Source organism: Heptranchias perlo, chromosome 8 (assembly GCF_035084215.1).
Source record: "Heptranchias perlo isolate sHepPer1 chromosome 8, sHepPer1.hap1, whole genome shotgun sequence".
Classification (NCBI taxonomy): domain Eukaryota; kingdom Metazoa; phylum Chordata; class Chondrichthyes; order Hexanchiformes; family Hexanchidae; genus Heptranchias; species Heptranchias perlo.
The window spans coordinates 30,868,147-30,886,442 of record NC_090332.1 but is presented as its reverse complement, the minus strand read 5'-3'; the positions used below and the strand labels follow the sequence as shown (position 1 = coordinate 30,886,442).

Genomic DNA, 18,296 nt, shown 5'->3' with positions numbered 1-18,296 from the left:
GCACCCTGCTGGTTTTCCCAATAAAATAACACTGCTACAGCAGGTACCTTTCGGCATGGGAGGTGGACTCTTTGAAAACTGCTTCACAGACAGAAAGTACATGTCCAGTGGCTGTCCTGATTCACCCACGCAAACACTGTATTCAACACACGTAACAATTATTCATCCACCTCGTTCTCACTAAAGGCATGGCAATGCAATTTTATCGTTATAATCAAGACCATATGACAAAAGCAGAGGCCATTAGGGACCAATTTCAAGTGTTCTTTGCAAGACAATGATTTTCAGATTGCACTTACATATGCTGAACAGTTAAGTTTGCTTCACTGCACCTGCGCTGATTTATGCAGCTTTCTGCTGCGCTCTTCCTCCCTTTCCCCCTCCCCTTCCCAAAAAAAGATTTTTCTGGCCAGGCGAAGAAAAGTTTCAAAGGCTGACTGAATGTTAATATTTTTTTTTCTCTTCATTTAATTGAAATCTGCTTTAAATCTTGTTCAGCACTTACCCCCCTTCAACCTCCAGGTGCCAGAGGGCTTGTTACTTGTGAATTATTTAACAATCATATTTGCGGTAGGAAATTGATTTTTGAGTAAATCCATATTGATTGAGTTATGCGAGACTAATGATTTGAAGTAAAATGTTGCTGTTAACTTCTAGGGAGGGAGAAAGTGAACGTTTTCTGCATCAAATTTTCACTTGCAAGGGACCCTGGCACCCTGCTTTCACCCTGTCATAGCCTGTGATGACTGTCTGCCAACCATGACCAAGCGATTAAAGCAGACAGCATCTGTGTATCTTTGCAGTAATAGGAGCCTGCTTTCTATTTTCCATGCATTGAAACTTGAGCAGTCTATTAGCTCCTGCATTTTTAGTTTGATGAATTTATTACTCTCCATTTTTTTTTAATCAGAAGTATAGCTTTCGCCTAGAAAAAAAATAAGATTTATCCTAGTTTCATTTTTCTTTCTCCAGATTGGTTACAAATCTTTTAGCTGAATCCTCACCAATTCTGATGAGTAAGTTATTGTGCGTTAGAAACATGTAGTCTGCGTCGAGAACTTTTCTGACTGCAATAAATGCTACAAATACTGTCAGGCCCTTTCAATGTGCCATTTTCTTGTGTTTCATATTGAAGTTCCCTTTGCTGAGGCAGCAGACTCGCGACCTGTTGCCAGCCTTCTAGCAGTGACACTAAAGCTGATACGAACTCACCCTTCACCTCCACTTGATGCATTGTTTTGTCTCCCTCCACCTCCTCCTCCCTATGGGTCCGCTAAGTTCAGTAACTCAACATGTGGGGAGTGCGAATGAAAACCCACATTTTAGCTCTCGAGAATGCAATACATAGACACAATAATATGCTGTGTCACTGGACTGCTTTCTAATCTCAGGTATGTTTATTTGTTTATTTATTTCTAAGGGTTGCAGTTTCTGTTTACCTGGGATTCAGGATTACTGGTGTGTTGGTTCTCAGGTCAGAAACTTCAAATAGTATGGGAGGTCATGTGACCTAGAAACTCAAAAAAAATGTCCATGATGTCTCCCAACAATCCTGAGTTTTGAGGAGAAAACATCATGGTCAAATATGAAAATATGGTTCCTAAAAAATCTAAAATGATTACATTTAGCTCCCTTGATTGGTCAGTGGGGTAAACATATCACTGGATGTGATACTGAACCATACAGAACAGTAAGCTCCCAAGTTCAGACTCTGTACTGAGTTAACTGATCTCAGTTGGAATAGTGATAGGGTGCTACAATAAACCTCAGTATCTCCAGACTAGGGATAGGGAAAAGGGGAAAGGGAGGTAATCAGCCAGGGTTCCACTCCCGATCACTATCCAGTGACCACTGCTGAAATGTATATCTGCAGACATCAGGTGAGGAGAGGTTCTATGCCCTTCAGAGTGAAACAACCTGCTGTTACTCACGGTTTAAGCTTCCACATGAAGAATGGGCTCTTGGGCGAAGTTAGGGAGAGCTGCCGACACCTGTGGAACTGCACCCCAGCGTCTTCAATGAGGGAGAAAAGGGGGAAAAAAGATCACGTTTTAATTGGACATTTTTTGCCTAAACAAATAGTTAACAGGTGCTCACCATCCATCAACACAAAGGAACTAAACTCACAGTATGCCACCCTATATATCTTCCTCTCCCTGCATCTTAACGTATTTAAATCAAAACTAGTCGCACTGTCTCCTACTCTTTCCCAGGAGTTCAAAATTATGCAAATTCATATATCTCTCCACTTTCCCTCCCTGCTACAATTTACAGGGTTTTTAAATGATTCCTTAGCATTAGCTAACTAGTCCCCTAGAACTCATCTTACCTTCCCTCCTGCTCATTTCAACGTTGATAATGTTCAGCACTATCAGCCTTAGCCCTTCACCTAGTCTCTCAACAAAAGACTCAGCTGATCCATCAGAGGAAGGAAAATAACAAAGTGAAATCAATCTACACACCTCCTAGTGGCTGGTTACAGAGCCACTAAAACTCTGGGTACTGGTTGCCTGCCTACCCTCTTGGTCAGGGAATAATGCATGGAGCAGGGGAACCTAAAAAGCAGGGAGGGGGGAAAGAGAAGAAAATAATTTCAAAATCAGATGGGGAAATTAGTATAAAGAAATTATACACAATATCAAAAGAAAGTAAACGGTTACAATTTAACGACACATTGGGCTGGATTTTCCTGTGAAAATAACGGCGAGGCAAACAGGGCTCACCGATATTTCAGTGCAACTGGTACGGCAACTTCCAGCGACTGCACATGCGCAGTTAAACGCGGAAATCCGGAAGTTGCCCTACCAGATGCCCTGCTCCTCCATAAACTCTGCGAAAACATCTCACCAGCTGACTCGCTATTCAAATGAATGGAATGATGTGAAGTTCCTGCACTGACCTGATGGATACGAACTAATCTCACCAAAAAAAAGGTACGTCAAGTCATTTCAAGTCTAAGTACACTTTTAACGGCATGGTAAGTCTTAATTACTGCCAAACAACCTCTCCAGCACTGAAAATTAACTTTTCCAAGTGTGGAATCTCATTCCTTCAAATTTTAATTGTTCTTGGACATTAAAAAAATATTTTTTTACTTTTTCTTTCTATCTCTTTTATCTCTGTCCCTTAATTCAATATTTTTACCCTCTCTTCATTTTGCTTTCTGTACATTGAATTTACTATTCTAACTGACACTTTCTGGTTCGGACTCTGAGCTGTTTATTAACATGCTTCAATCTGATTGGTTAGGGGGATATACAGCTGCTTGCCCCGTTCACACAAGTCCCAGATGCCCAGGAGAGGGCACTGTGCTGGATTGCGTACCTGATGAGAGGAACTTGCCATGCAAAAGCCCATGAAAAGTCTATGGTTGAGTGCAAGTCTAACGAATGGCGGGCGCTGTTCATTCGCCGCTCACAGGAAAATCCGGCCCAATACAAGTTTCAATTAACTGTTTCATTTTCAAAAGTCTTGTTTCTGCTGTTCCAAAAGTAACTCCTACACAAGGCAGAAAACTTCCAAATAACCATTATAACAGTATGTTCAAACAATTCTCACAAATGAATGCTCCAGATTAAGGCTTTTGCAATAGAATATTCTGTGAGTATTTGGCTGAAGATTATGTTGTGCATCTAAATTTGAAATAATGTTAGGCCAAAATATTTTATTTGAGGCACTCTCTCTCTGCCTTACACTTAGTTGTACATCTATACTGGACCAGAGATTGGGTACTTCCTACCAGGCCTCCGCTAATACCTCTGATCGAGGCGATAAAGGTACAGTTGAATGTCCTGGAATTAACTCATTGGAAACATGGGAAGTACCTGCCTCGAATTGGCCCCACTCCTAACACAAATTAACTGGAATCACCAACTCAGTGGAGTGGTATAATCAAACCCAAGTCTCAGCCCTCTGCCAATCCACTGTGCCCACCACGGCATCCTAATTTGTTGAAGGTTGTCTATAGAGATATATATATAATATATAAAATAAAGAGTAATGTCTGGCAGTGGGATTAAGGTAGTAATTAAACTGGGGGGGGAAGGGTCTGCTAATGTTCAGAAGCCACTTCGTACTCTCAATTTATGACATCATCAGAGCCACTCGATTGAATTACTGCCTTGTAATTCACTGCCAGCCATCTATTATCCTATATTAATGCCCTTAAGGGTAATTTGAATACTCTGATGGAATATTTATCAAGACCTGGGGCTTGATTCTAATCATGGCACAAGTAAAAAGATTGGGTGCATCTCATTAAAGTCTATCCAATATAAATTAGCTGTACGTAGATTAGTAAGCAATTTGTATCTCTACGCAGCTGACTTTGAATCTTGTGTAGCTACAAAACACATACACAATGGGGGGAGCAATTCCAACTACAATGTTATTACACAACTGTGTTTTTGTTTTGCTCTTGCCAACACACAATAGCATGGGTTTATCACAAAGAAAATATCAAAATATATATTGTATAAACATTTTCACTACAGATCAGTGCAGAGTTCTCTCGGATGAATAAATGCAATGAAATGCTCTTTGGATATCAGCAAACAGCTTTGTTTTTTAAACTGTACCAATGCAAATCATTAACAATTACCTCTTGTAATCTGTTTCTATATCGTGCAAAATAATTCTCAGCAACCGCATAACCGCAGGTCTTTTTTACTGAGCTGGTCTGTCAGCTCTGACAATCCAAAAATATAATTCTTATTTTGTAACTCTATGCAGGATGTGAGTAACTTCAATGCTGTCTGATATGAGCAGAGATTATTTTAACTCACTTCTAAAAATACTACAGAACACTACACTGTACGTCCGTAGTGTGCTGAAGTAACCAATCTTGCCAACGTCCATAAAAATCCTTGGAAATATTTTAAATGGGAAACAAAAGGAATTAGGTAAATCTTCACTTACAAAAAAAGATCATAAGCCAAATTCCAAGTCAGATATCATCACTTTTATGTGCAAATTACTTGTAATCAAGGCACAGAACCTGCTGTTCAGCGGCAAGCAGCCACTTCAATGACATTCTGGGAATGGACCAGTAAAATTGGTGGACTTCTGACAGTACATATTCTGATCAGGCAGAGCTAGCTGGGATTCATAGAGAATTTGCATATATGACTGTGTAGGGTTTATGTATGCCCATCTATTTTTAAGATTAAATTAGAATTGCACATAAAATATGCACAAACATTTTTTCTTCCAACTCAGGGAGATCTATGACCTAGCCTTCAACATGATTAGAAACAGGACCCAGCCTGCCCTCTTCTTGCATTTCAAAAGCAGTGGGTTGGTGTGTTAGTGATATAAAGAAGTGCTTAGTCCAGGGCAGTGATTTAAATGTTGGCATCGCAAGATGTATTGCTCTTTCAACATTATTGTATTTGTATTTTGGTACCATTCAGCTTCATTATGGCACATGAGAAACATGGTTAAGGAATTATGCAGTTTTATTTTCATATTTATCGACAGAATATACTTTAACATAAAAAAATAAAACTACCTGAAGCATCAGTGTAAATAATGCTACTTATAAAGAGCTGAAGAGTAAGAAAATGTTTTTAAATTCTTTGTTCTTTCAAGACATGAAGTTAGATTAATTGATTTTCTAATGAAATATGAATACGGATAACACAGTACATGAAACTTTGGGGTAGCAATTGCTTTCAGTGCGTTCTCGTGGGGAGAATGGATGTCGTGCTCGGAGCACCTGCCTGATCACATGCAAGGAAGACCCCAAAAAGGTGGAACTGATTAATTGAAATAAAATAGACGGGCTACTAGCGCTACTGATTGATGCCCTCATCAGGCAAGCTGCCAATTTTGCACGCTGCTGATGCGGTTAAAGGCAGCCTGCACCTCTTAAAGGGGGGGTGCACTTTGGCTGCAGGCAACTATCTGTGGATAATGGCAGGCGCAGGAGGGGCTGCAAGGGCCCCCTTGGTTTACGGACCCTGCTTTGGAGGTTTTGGTGAAGGAGGTCAGCAGGAGGAGGGGCATCCTCTATCCACCTGGCAGTAGGAAGATTTCCAGGCCAGCTGCTGGGCGCGAGTGGGCAGAGGTGGCACAGTGTGTCAGTACAAGGAGTATGGCCTCCAGGACATGGCAGTAATGCAGGAAGAAGTTCAATGACCTCACGAGGATAGCTAAGGTAAGCCTCCGAACTCATATTTATCATTACTCTATTAGTCTTGCACGACCTGTTGCTCGAGCATTCAATACCCTTCCCTCCCTCGATTACCATCACTGCAGCTCACTTCACTCCGCTTCTTTCAGCTCCTACTGCAGCAATCTGCACCTGCTACTCTCCTTCACCTCCTCACACTTCTGCCATCTTGCACACACCAGCAACACTATTCTACTCACACTTGCATGCACTCAAAACTTCTCACTATTCTAACAGTGACATTGCATGTAATTCAGAGGGGTGTGCATATGGAGATTCACCCAGCACAAGTATGTAAGAGCAAGGGTGGGGGGAATAGCACGGCCCAAGAAGCAGCTCGCTGGAGGGAGAACTCGAATCCTAGCCCTGCTGCACAGGGTACAGATGGAGACATTGGGGGCCCACCATACACAATACTGATGGCAATTCACATGGACCTTCTTAGTGCACTGGGCTGCCTGCCAGAGAGCTTACGCACAATGTCGGAGAGCACGGAGAAGTCCAGCTTAAACTATGTGCTATCTTCGTGCACAGCATCGAGACCATGCAGTCAAACATGGGACGAGTTGTTAGCTCTATCAGAATTACAGGGGGCCCCTGTCTCTGGTGACACCTCTGACTGCTTTGATAGAAGATCATACAGCTGCCATCTTGGCTCTTGGAGCCAGCATCTCCTCTGACTTACAAAGTCTGAAGGAGAGCGTGAATAGGGGCTTCAAGAGCCTCCCAGTATGCTTGCAGCACTCTGTTCTCTCGCAGAGCAATGGGAGGTGCTGAGGCTCAGGCCCCTGAGATTGGATTTTGCTCCATGATGCAGGCAGCTCCTGTTCTCTCTCAGGATGAGACAAAAGAGCTGAATTCCAGAGGTGAGGTGAGAGTGACTGCCCTTGACATCAAGGCAACATTTGACCGAGTGTGGCACCAAGGAGCCCTTGTAAAATTGAAGTCAATGGGAATCGGGGGAAAACTCTCCAGTGGCTGGAGTCATACCTAGCACAAAGGAAGATGGTAGTGGTTGTTGGAGGCCAATCATCTCAGCCCCAGGACATTGCTGCAGGAGTTCCTCAGGGCAGTGTCCTAGGCCCAACCATCTTCAGCTGCTTCATCAATGACCTTCCCTCCATCATAAGGTCAGAAATGGGGATGTTCGCTGATGATTGCACAGTGTTCAGTTCTATTCACAACCTCTCAAATAATGAAGCAGTCCGAGCCCGCATGAAGCAACGCCTGGACAACATCCAGGCTTGGGCTGACAAGTGACAAGTAACAGTCGCGCCAGACAAGTGCCAGGCAATGACCATCTCCAACAAGAGAGAGTCTAACCACCTCCCCTTGACATTCAACAGCATTACCATCACTGAATCCCCCACCATCAACATCCTGGGGGTCACCATTGACCAGAAACTTAACTGGACCAGCCATATAAATACTGTGGCTACAAGAGCAGGTCAGAGGCTGGGTATTCTGCGGCGAGTGACTCACCTCCTGACTCCCCAAAGCCTTTCCACCATCTACAAGGCACAAGTCAGGAGTGTGATGGAATACTCTCCACTTGCCTGGATGAGTGCAGCTCCAACAACACTCAAGAAGCTCGACACCATCCAGGACAAAGCAGCCCACTTGATTGGCACCCCATCCACCACCTTATACATTCACTCCCTTCACCACCGGCGCACAGTGGCTGCAGTGTGTACCATCCACAGGATGCACTGCAACAACTCGCCAATACTTCTTCGACAGCACCTCCCAAACCCACGACCTCTACCACCTAGAAGGACAAGAGCAGCAGATACATGGGAACAACACCACCTGCTCGTTCCCCTCCAAGTCACACACCATCCCGACTTGGAAATATATCGCCGTTCCTTCAGCGTCACTGGGTCAAAATCCTGGAACTCCCTTCCTAACAGCACTGTGGGAGAACCTTCACCACACGGACTGCAGTGGTTCAAGAAGGCAGCTCACCACCACCTTCTCAAGGGCAATTAGGGATGGGCAATAAATGCCGGCCTCACCAGCGATGCCCACATCCCATGAATGAATAAAAAAAAGGATGACAGCATGCCTGCTCCCCCACCAGCTTCTCAACCAGTGATGCTTTTGATGCCAGACAGCCAGTTGGACCAGACTGCCCCGACCAAAGCCGACTCCCAGCAGTCTGCAGCTGGCTCCTCAACGGCCAAAACTCCTCCAGGTTGCCCACCACGGCCATCTCAAATGCTCTCAACGGAAGTTCAGCAGTCTTCCACATCCCAAGCTGTAGCCACTGGGGAATTACATCGTAGGAGCACTAGAATAGGTAAAGAAGCCCACAGGACAGGCACTAAGGGTTGCACAAAGATGATTTATAGATAGGCATCAGTCATGTAAGTATTTGTCAAATCAAGAATGGAGTCTGTTGGAATAGTGAAGTAAACAGTTTTGTTTTGGTATAGCTGTTGGCCTTCATAATCTTACTGATGTAAGAGGAACACAAATGTTGTATGGTTTGAAGGCATTAATATGGTGGGTGTGAGGACTGGGTCAAATGGAAAGAGGGAATGTTGGTGCTGGGAACAGAGCAGGGATTGATCAGGAGAATCTCTCCTTAATAATTTGCTGTCTAATTCGCTGAAGTGTGGGGTTGTGCTCTTCTTCTGCTTCCTCCGGCTTCTCATCCCCATCTTCATCTTCCTCCTCAGGAATCTCCAAAGCAATTCCCCTTTGAATAGCTAAATTTAGGAGCATGCAGCAAACGATGATGAACCTTGAGACTCGCTCTGGACTATACTGAAGGACTTCTTCCAATCTGTCCCGAAAGCAGAACCATTGCTTTAGGACACCAATGGTTTGCTCAGTGAGAACCCTTGTTGATGCATGGCTCTCGTTATATCAGAGCTCGGTGTCTGTGGTATTGAGGACTCGCACAGTATGAAAGCAACGTGACTACTGCCAGGAAACTGAGCACAGACCTGTATGACTCGTTGCCTGTGGTGACAACCAAGTTACACATTGAGTGAATGGAAGCCCTTCCAGCAGTGTGGGCAAATCCCAGTGCTCTTTCTTCCTGCTTGTCAGCCTCCATGGGGAAGGTAATGTACTGTTGCCGCCTCGTAAACAGTGCATCAGTGACCTGCCAGATCGCCGTGTGCACAGCAAACTGACTGATGTTGCTGATGTCCCCACAAGCAGTTTGGAAGGAACCAGAGGCACAAATGTTTAGAGCCACAGTGACTTTCACTACCACAGGCAGTGCACTGCATACCTGGTGTTGAGCTCCAATTCTCGTTTCAGCAGGAGGCACAGGTACGTGACTGTCTCCCTGTGGAAATGCAGCCACCTTACGAACTGCACCTCTGTGAGGTCCACGTATGATGATTGGTTCCTGAAAACCCTCACCCTTGCGCCTTTGCCTCCTTCACCCTCTTCTTGCACCCTGTGCAGGTCTTTGCTGCGTTCCTTCCTGCTGCTTCAGGTGTGCATGGACACCAATATCAGAAAGGACCACGATTACAATATTTAAATAATGCCTGCTTTTACTGCAGGCGGCTGCCGCAGATGCCTATCGAACGCACTTTAAGTGTTTTCCATCGCGGTCCTGAATTCGACTTCTTGATGCAATTTTTGGACCCCAAAAACATGTGAGATGCATTGCAATTTCTACCCCAACGTGTCTAAATATATTGAGAATGCCAAAAATTGAAAAGAACAAGGGAAAAACAAATATCAAGACTAGCCTTGCTTTGCTGGTAATAACATGATCTGATGCAAATAGCATTCCAGATGCTACAGGTCAATCCCAATCACCATGGGTATTTTCAAGATGGTGTTCCCCCCTCCCCCCCCCCATCCCCACCATGAAACAATATGAAATATCGACCGCAGCCTGAAGCAACATCCCTAGCACGTGTGTGATGTCACATATTTAAGGGATTCTGCTTTATTTCATGCTTTTCTTTTGTATTTTATTTCAAACGGTTTAAACTAAACTGAAAAAGTTGCTTCCCTGTAGCATGTTCTTGAGTCTTTCTTTTAAGGTTGAAGGACTACAGCACTGAGGTATACATTAAACCATTTATTGGACTATATAGCAACAATGAAGCAGCAACCTTTCCTTGATCCCTAAACAATCATCTGCTCTTTTTCCCTTAGAGCTGTGCAGATTCTGACTGCCCACTGCCCAGTAAATGACCTAGGATGACAGAGTGTTTAAACAGGGCTGAACAGGTACCAGCATGACTAAAACCAGACTAAGCTGGTGCAGTATGGCAACCTCAGCAACTTCACACTCACATTTCCTGCCAAATGTTTCAATTGAAGCAGGCCAATCTGAAATTAAATTCTCAGAATCTCCACTCATTATTGTGGAAATTATACTTTTTGTAGTCATTTTAACCCTTACAGCAGATCTACATTTGGCTTTTGCAGTATATTTCACAACTGCCTAAGCCTAGAATTTGCTTTCTGAAACACTGTGTAATACTTGTAGCACCATTTTAGCCTTTAGAACACATCTGTATTTGGGTTTTTTAGTATATTTAATGACTCAATAAACCTAGAATTTGTTTTTCTAAACACTGTTAATGCATGCAGCATAAACATTCAATTATTTTGCTGTCTAACAATTTTCTGCTTCATAACATTACAGAGGACCACTACTTTAACCATTAACAGTCTACAAAATACCAATATTCAATGACTGAAGTTCCACAAAGGAATCTGTACTTATGGTCACCTTTATAAAGTGGCCACCTGAGTGTACTGACCATACTTTCCAATCCTGACTGGCAGTGAGCACAAGTCAGTGGGAGTTATACTGTGTTCACAGTCACCTATGTAGTCCATATTCCAGTCACTTCTATTCTCTATTACGCCCATTGAATTGCGGCTGCATGCAACAGTTGGGCCCTGGATTGAGTGGGAGTCAGAATTTTCTGAATGGTTCTACCATGTTTCTAACTTTTAAATTTTCTGACACTGAGAATTTTTTTGCACCTTCAGGCTGACCAGAGTGCAGTCATTATCAGAGGCAAGATCTGTATTTTAGCTACAGAGGGAGTTGGACAATGTAGGCGGGAGGGGCAGAGAGGCAGAGCTTACCAGAACTTATCGATGGATCCTGAGGGCAAAAAGTCCTGGGGTTGCCATGGAACATGTGTCAATGCGGTAGAGGTTGACCGCTACTGTGAGCAACTGAGTCGAAGAGCAGTTGGACCAAGAGAGACGGTGAAAGTCAGGAACTCAATTGTGTACCTCAAACCTCCTCCCATGCATGCATAGGTTCCACTATATTAAAAAGGTGGAGCCTCGATAAGGTGATTAGAAAATGACAGCTGAGATCCTACTGAAAAACTGCAGCTGAAGTCATTGATAAAGTGGCCACCTACAAACAATGGCCAATTTTGCTGGTTCTGTGGCTGACTGAAATGAACAGGACCCACTGTAACTAACTTCTAGGGCATCTTGGCGCATCAAGGTACTTCACCACGGACTGATAGGGTACAGGCTTAAAATCATAGTTCCCCATGTGGGGAGATTCCAATCTCAGCCAGGATGTCTGGGAAAGCACTAGGCAGAGACAAGATACACTGACAAGAGAAAGAAAAAAATAAATAAAAAGCTGAAGTCAAAGCTCATGCAGTCTCCTAGCAGGTGGCTCATTCTTTGGTTGGCACCATTGGCAGAAGCCAGGAAACAAATCATGCACCTGTCATCTACAAGAAAATTATGTGCCATGGAGGGAATAGGGAAACAATATCCTTAAGAACAACAAAGGGCAGAAAATTATTTTAGCAATCTCTTGAATTCTGTAAAAGAAAAAGTCAGCATCTTTCACTTCTGAAGTGACCATGCTCATGTTCCCAATAATGCTGTACATGCTGTACTATTTCTATTAGCACTTTATATCAGCAATTGGCTACTGTATAATTTCTGTAGACTGCCTTAAAAATATTGCTTTCTTTTACAGCTATAACCTGTGTGACAAGCATATACTGTGCAAAATGAAATGAGCAGGGGCGACTGCCAAAAAATGTATCAGAAAAGGTCAGGGAAACTAAAGCCTATCTGGAAACAACGCACAAACCCAGAGATATGCATCTTAAATCATGCTAAATTACATGCTTCATGCTGGTGACTCGGTCATGGGAAATTATCGAGCTACGTGATGTCTCATTTGTTTTTAAACACATTATGGTAAATTACTGAAGGGAAACTCATAAATGTTTGCGTTTATCAAAATATTGTTCTGATACTTTATATTTTTTGGTTAAATATATATGAAAAAGTGATCTACATGTCACTTTTTTTGTAATTGTGTTACATTAATACACCATATAGCAATATGTGATGCATTCATTGCAGTCTGATTTGGATTACTATAAATATGTTTGCCCTTTACACTGAGCCTGCCTGAGGGATTAGCAAACCCCCAAAAGTTCAGTTGAATATTATCCGAATGTACATCTCTGCTTGAATAAAATAGTTAAGCAGCCTGCAGTGTAGTGTGATTGCTTCTGGCCTATTGATAATTTTCCCCAAAATTCATTTCTAATTCTAAGAATCCAAATCCAGTTATTAAAACCCGACACGGACTGGCTGGGCCAAATGGCCTGTTTCCGTGTTGTAACTTCTATATATTTCTATGTATTGTAACTTCTATATATCAAATATTAGTTTCCATAGAGTCACTTCAGTTGCGCCTAATGTTGCAACACTGATATTGGAACAGCAATTATCCAATTTAAGAAATGGCATCTTTTTCTTGGTCTATTAATTTAAAATATTCAAAATTAATTCTCATCACATTAGCTCCCTCACATGCTTTATTCTATCTTGCTGAAAAGAAGAAAAAAATAGAATATTGCAGGAGTTCGATGGATGAATACAGATTGCTGTGATTTTATCATGTATCACTGTCACTTCTGTTTGAATGCACTCATTTCAAATATCGCAGAACCCAGAGACACAACTTGAACACTGACAGTTTAAAATCCAGCCTAAGAAGACCAGCACTGCACTGGAATCTCCTTAAGTAGATAATAGATGTCTATCAGAGTTGACTGCCAACCTTCACCAACATTACCTACTGTTTCCATTAACTTTAAACCATGTCTGTTGATTGGTTCTTTTCACTTCAGTGACAAAGAGGCTGCAAAACATTACACTAGTATATGCAATACCCCAACCCCAAGATCCAGTCTCTCCTTCTTGAGTCTATCCTTCTTGTCCACCTAACATAACAGTGAAGAACTGATCCTAGTCTGGCCATTTTTCTTCCATTTCCTGGCTGATCCAATTAAGGCTGGAAAACTCACTCTCTAGGCAGAGTCTAAGTATCAACATCACTCTGTACTGGAATTCAACCATAGGTATCTTGGAAGGGATTGTTGTCCTGCAGAACTGCATCAAATCAAGCTGCCATAAAGGTTCATTAATTTGTGAAATAAGTATAATTTCAAAAGAATCACCTCATATGTATCTAATGTGCACAGCACTAGACTGCATCAGTAAAGTTTCCAAAATACTACTGCACCATCATACCAACCTGTATCCAATGAAATTCATTGAAAAGATGCCAAGTGCCCTTTTTAACATAAGTAGTATACAGATTTTGCACAATCCTTGCTATTTTAAAGGGAAAAATGGTAGTACCAACTGACTCTGCCGTTGAGGGAGGAGTAAATTGTCATAACAGATGATTGGGTAAGAAAGTAGGTTAAGAACACCATCCTTTCACTTCCCGGACATGGATTTGAGTAGTCTCAAACCAGTCCCAAGCAAACATGAGCCACACATAAAGCTATTCATAATATGGCACTAAACTGTCAGTCTCACTCAATGACCACAAGAATGCCTGTTGTGGGAAATGGAGATATAAAGCTAGTCCAAAAGGACACACTCTTCTGAAGTTAAGGTTAAGGTACGTTTATACGATAAACCATTCCACCCTATTTTGTATAACATCAGTTTCACTGAGAAATTGAGGAATGAAGAATAACGAAGGTCATAACTGACTCACTCTACTATAAGCAGGCTTCCCTTCTGACAGTCATGAAAGAACCCTGACAGCAGTCATTACAGCCAGTGTTAATTTAGACCATTTCACCGTCTCCCTAAAAGGCCGCTATAGAGTAGCAACAAACTTCTGTGGGGAAACATAGGTGAGCACATGGGGATTAGAATAAAAAATAATGAAATATAACTTTATATGACCTGGATTAAGTTTGTTTTTTCGGGAAGGGAGGGAGGTGTTACGGAACCACTTTCATTGTGGACTTCATAATCCAGGAATCTAGTGTCACACAGTGGGTCACTTGACAGTCATAATGTGTTCTTACGACAGCTTCCAGATTCTATGACCGTAGACAAAAACTTCATATCCATAAAAACTGAGCAAAGTTATATTGTAGAGCTAAACAAGAAGAAACGTTTCAGAAACCATCCATAGAAAAACTGTAAACAGGAATAACTGAAGCTGAGCCAGAAGCCAGTATAATAACTAAACATTTGTTTACTCGAGGCTCCAGATAAAAGCCCATCAAATTCATTGTTGTCTAGAAACTGGATATGTTAAAAGGATGTTATCATTCAGGCTAAGTTCTACAAAATCAGGAAGAGTTGCTCCAAAAGCACAACTTAAAGTCAGCCATTTTAATTGCCAGATTGCACTGTAGCATACAGTGTAACAACTGCAGTACCAACGTTCATGACACAATGTTTTCAGGTAAGCAAAGTGCAATAATGGCAAAATTACATCATGATGACAAAAATGCCACATAGCCCATCTTCTCCAAATAAAAATGCTTGGCAAAACACTTTTCATGAAGATTGTGTCCTTTTAATATTTACTTGTTTCCTGGTGTATATGCCATTTGCATGTATTTCACTAAAATTACCTTTTTGTGTCTTTAAAGACCCTCAGCATCAAACCAAAAAAACAAAACTTATGATTCAACTCTAAGCCATAACCCCCAAAAGAGTAATGAGAAAATTAGGTAGAATCATAGAATGTCAACCTTAAAAACAATGCACTGACCCCAGTTTGTATCCTTACATTTAATCATAAACCTAAAATTTAACTAGAGCATCTAACCATAAAACCTAAAATAACAATTTGAACCCTTAAAACCTAACCTGAGTTACAACTCAATTACTTCAAAGAGCCTGAGGCAAACATGTTCAGTCTAATGAAGTCAAGATTTCCCAGCTGCTGGGTGGAGTGGAGGGGGAGAAAAATTAGAAATGCATTACCTGATATGTGTATGTGAAACATGCACCTGCAATGGTTGAATTCTGTAAGCAATTTTATTTTTCTAAATAAAACAATATCTCTCAGAAACCCATCTCGGTTACAAAGTACCTTCATTTGCAGATGAATTTACTTCACCTGGCAAGCAGTAGCTTACCTGCCAAGTAAGTAAAGTGTCCTCTAGCCTTCAAAAGACAATGTACACTGTTGTCTAAACTTCATGTCAAACCACCTAACCCATTAGCTACAGCTCGGGGACACCAATGATTGAATATGCAAAATAATTCCTCATCTGTATTTTTGTTTAAAATTTCTAACTGCAACATTTTTTAAAAAGCCAGCATATTTGTCTTGCAGTAAAACAAATTATATTTTGCATTCCTCACAATATTTTTCTTTACAAGTAACCTTGATTATATGCTTAATGGTGGTACTAATTAATAGCAGTACTGTCAGTATTCAATCGGAAAGTCTTGGAAGAAACAATCATCAAATCTGAAAGCTGAGAAATTAAAGAATTGATGAGTTCACATTTTAACCTGCTGCATAGTCACCTTATCTAAAGTCAACATCTCTCTGCTACCAGTACCATACTTTCAATGCTTGAATTTTCTAAACACCCATTTACATTTTGAATGATTTGTTGCGTGATTTATTTTGGGAATGGGAATGATGCAGGAAGCACTGTGACAGGTCATTTGTGTTTGGTAATTCTATGGATATTGGTTTTGAATTTGCACAAAACATCCAATGTGATAACAGTTACAGTGTTACAATAAATAGTTCAAACATTATTAAACACTCAACAATGTTTGACTGTTCTGTGTGCCTTTTCCATTGAAAGGTTCGCAAAAAATGAATTCAATAGTTTTTGTTTTAAGCTCTGGAAGCTATGGTTACTGTTTCACATTCACTGGTTAAACCGTGTGCAGTTTTTGGACCCAATGCAAGAATTTCTCAGAAAGCACAACGGATCTATCAACCTGCGTTACCAAGGAGAGGGCATTTGATCAGCTGACTGCAGGCATTGTATGATATTAATTATGGGCCAAGCTTAAGATTTGTAGTCAGATTTGTTTGCCAGAGTTTTAACCCTTCATATAGATGTTATTCTACACACAACATATTGGGAAGAAGCATTTTAACTGGGTAAAAATGAAGCAGATGCACCACTAATAAGTAAAAGCAATGAGATAAACATTAAACACTTCATAGCAATACCATCAACTCCATTTCAGTGAAACAAATAAGTAGATATGCTGTTTAATGCACGTCAATGGTTATACTGTTCCCATAAATGCAAAGAAAAGCAGAAAAACACAATAGTGACAAAACGATCTGAAACAAATGAGAACAGAGCAGCAAATTCCCTGACAACACTATTAACTCCTATTTGAATAGAGACAAGATGATCCCGAGCTGTATTGTTACATGATATTACAGTAGGAATAAATATATATGATCAAAACACTACTTTTTTTCTTTATAAAGTGTTCTATCTTAAAACTTACCAGTGCTGGTTCCTCTCTATGACGGAATATCAGCGAAAGTGCTGGCGACACCTTTGAATGAAAAAGCGGTTAAGCTAACCCTAACCTAAAATATTTGCAACTTGCTTCTAGACTTTTAAAACAGATATATGATATAGATAACACATATATTGCAGACACGCAAAATGAGAAAACGACGTGACTCAAAGGCGAAGAAGGATCTTGGTTTTAAATGGGGAAAAGTACCACCTGCACAACGTGGGTAAGCCAGAGTCCTTCTTGATTTGCAGGATCTGACTGTCAGGCACTCCGCGTCACCATAAACACTAAAAAGCAATGGTTTCAAATTTCAAGAGTGCCACTACGAGGGGTTTAAGTGGAGGGCGAGTTCAACAACTTGCATGTGACCGTATCATAGCAAGACACTGTTTCAACGTAAACAAGAAACCAGCCCCCTATTTGAAGTGGTTTTAACGTATAGCTTTACAATTGCATTAGTCATTTACATGTTCATAGGCCTGCAGAGTTTTCAGCTCCGCGTACCCCACATTTGTGTTTCTCAAGGTGTGTAAATAAATAATTAAACAATCTGGCAATGGCATGCATTGCAGTGCGATTAATGCAGTAATTCATTCAGTCTAGGCTAAATCTAGAATCAATCTTATATGTGTACACTGCATTAGGATCTTGCATTGTGTACTGTTTGCTGCAACGTCCTGGTAAGCAGCGGGCCTCCAGTATAACGATCGTATTCTCCTCACTGACAACAACTTGGCTAAATCCACTCGAAATCTACGCTGGTTGTATGGTAGGTCTCGCTACAGCTTACAAGTTACACACGGCCGTTTTAGGGAACGCCTCGTTAATCTGCACGGTTTAGTAGCCTCGGCTGCCGTCGCTTTATTGCCACTAAATTTCTCGGAATACAGTAGGATATCGTGTTGTTTCTCGCCGAGATAATGCGGCACGCCGGCCCAGCATTCAATTTGACTTTCTCCCTCTCACACAGACTCTCTCTCTCTCTCTCTCACACACACACACACATACACTTGTCTTTCTTTTTCTCCTCAGTATACATGTTCCTAACCCACACACACATATCCGTTCTCTCTCAAACAGAATAAACTGTATATGGTCAGGAACAAGCTATCTCTACCACGTAACGTGCTTCCCACCACCAGCCCTATGTGGTCACAACAAAACTGAACCAAGTAAAAAAAAATGCACTGACGCGCCAGGATCTCCAGGCCTACAGTGGATCAGCTGTCAAAGCTATCATCTATTTTCAGGACAAGACCTACAAATGATAATTATACATCATCGTCCCCCTATCGCTGCAGTCACCGAGCGTGCTTTAGGAAAGAATGTCAGGAACTTTAGGAGCTGAGGTTGCTACAGTTGCAAC

The 18,296-nt window shown here is 41.5% G+C and overlaps 1 protein-coding gene across 10 annotated transcripts in view; it reads right to left on the bottom strand.

Moving 5' to 3' along the window:
• esrrga (estrogen-related receptor gamma a) overlaps positions 1-18,296 on the bottom strand; it is a 193,358-nt gene that overhangs the window by 172,721 nt on the left and 2,341 nt on the right. For 2 of the 10 annotated variants that reach the window (XM_067988892.1, XM_067988893.1), the window contains exons 2-3: positions 2,463-2,555; positions 1,932-2,013 (exon numbers count right to left, since the gene is read on the bottom strand). The exons of 3 other annotated variants lie outside the window; for them this stretch is intronic. In XM_067988892.1, the coding sequence (XP_067844993.1) occupies positions 1,932-1,948 (17 nt within the window). In that variant the 5' untranslated portion in view covers positions 1,949-2,013; positions 2,463-2,555. Of the gene's footprint in view, positions 1-1,931; positions 2,014-2,462; positions 2,556-16,912; positions 17,085-17,140; positions 17,236-18,296 lie in introns of those variants that run through there. 5 more of the 10 variants (XM_067988894.1, XM_067988891.1, XM_067988896.1 and 2 more) reach the window with 5 other exon arrangements.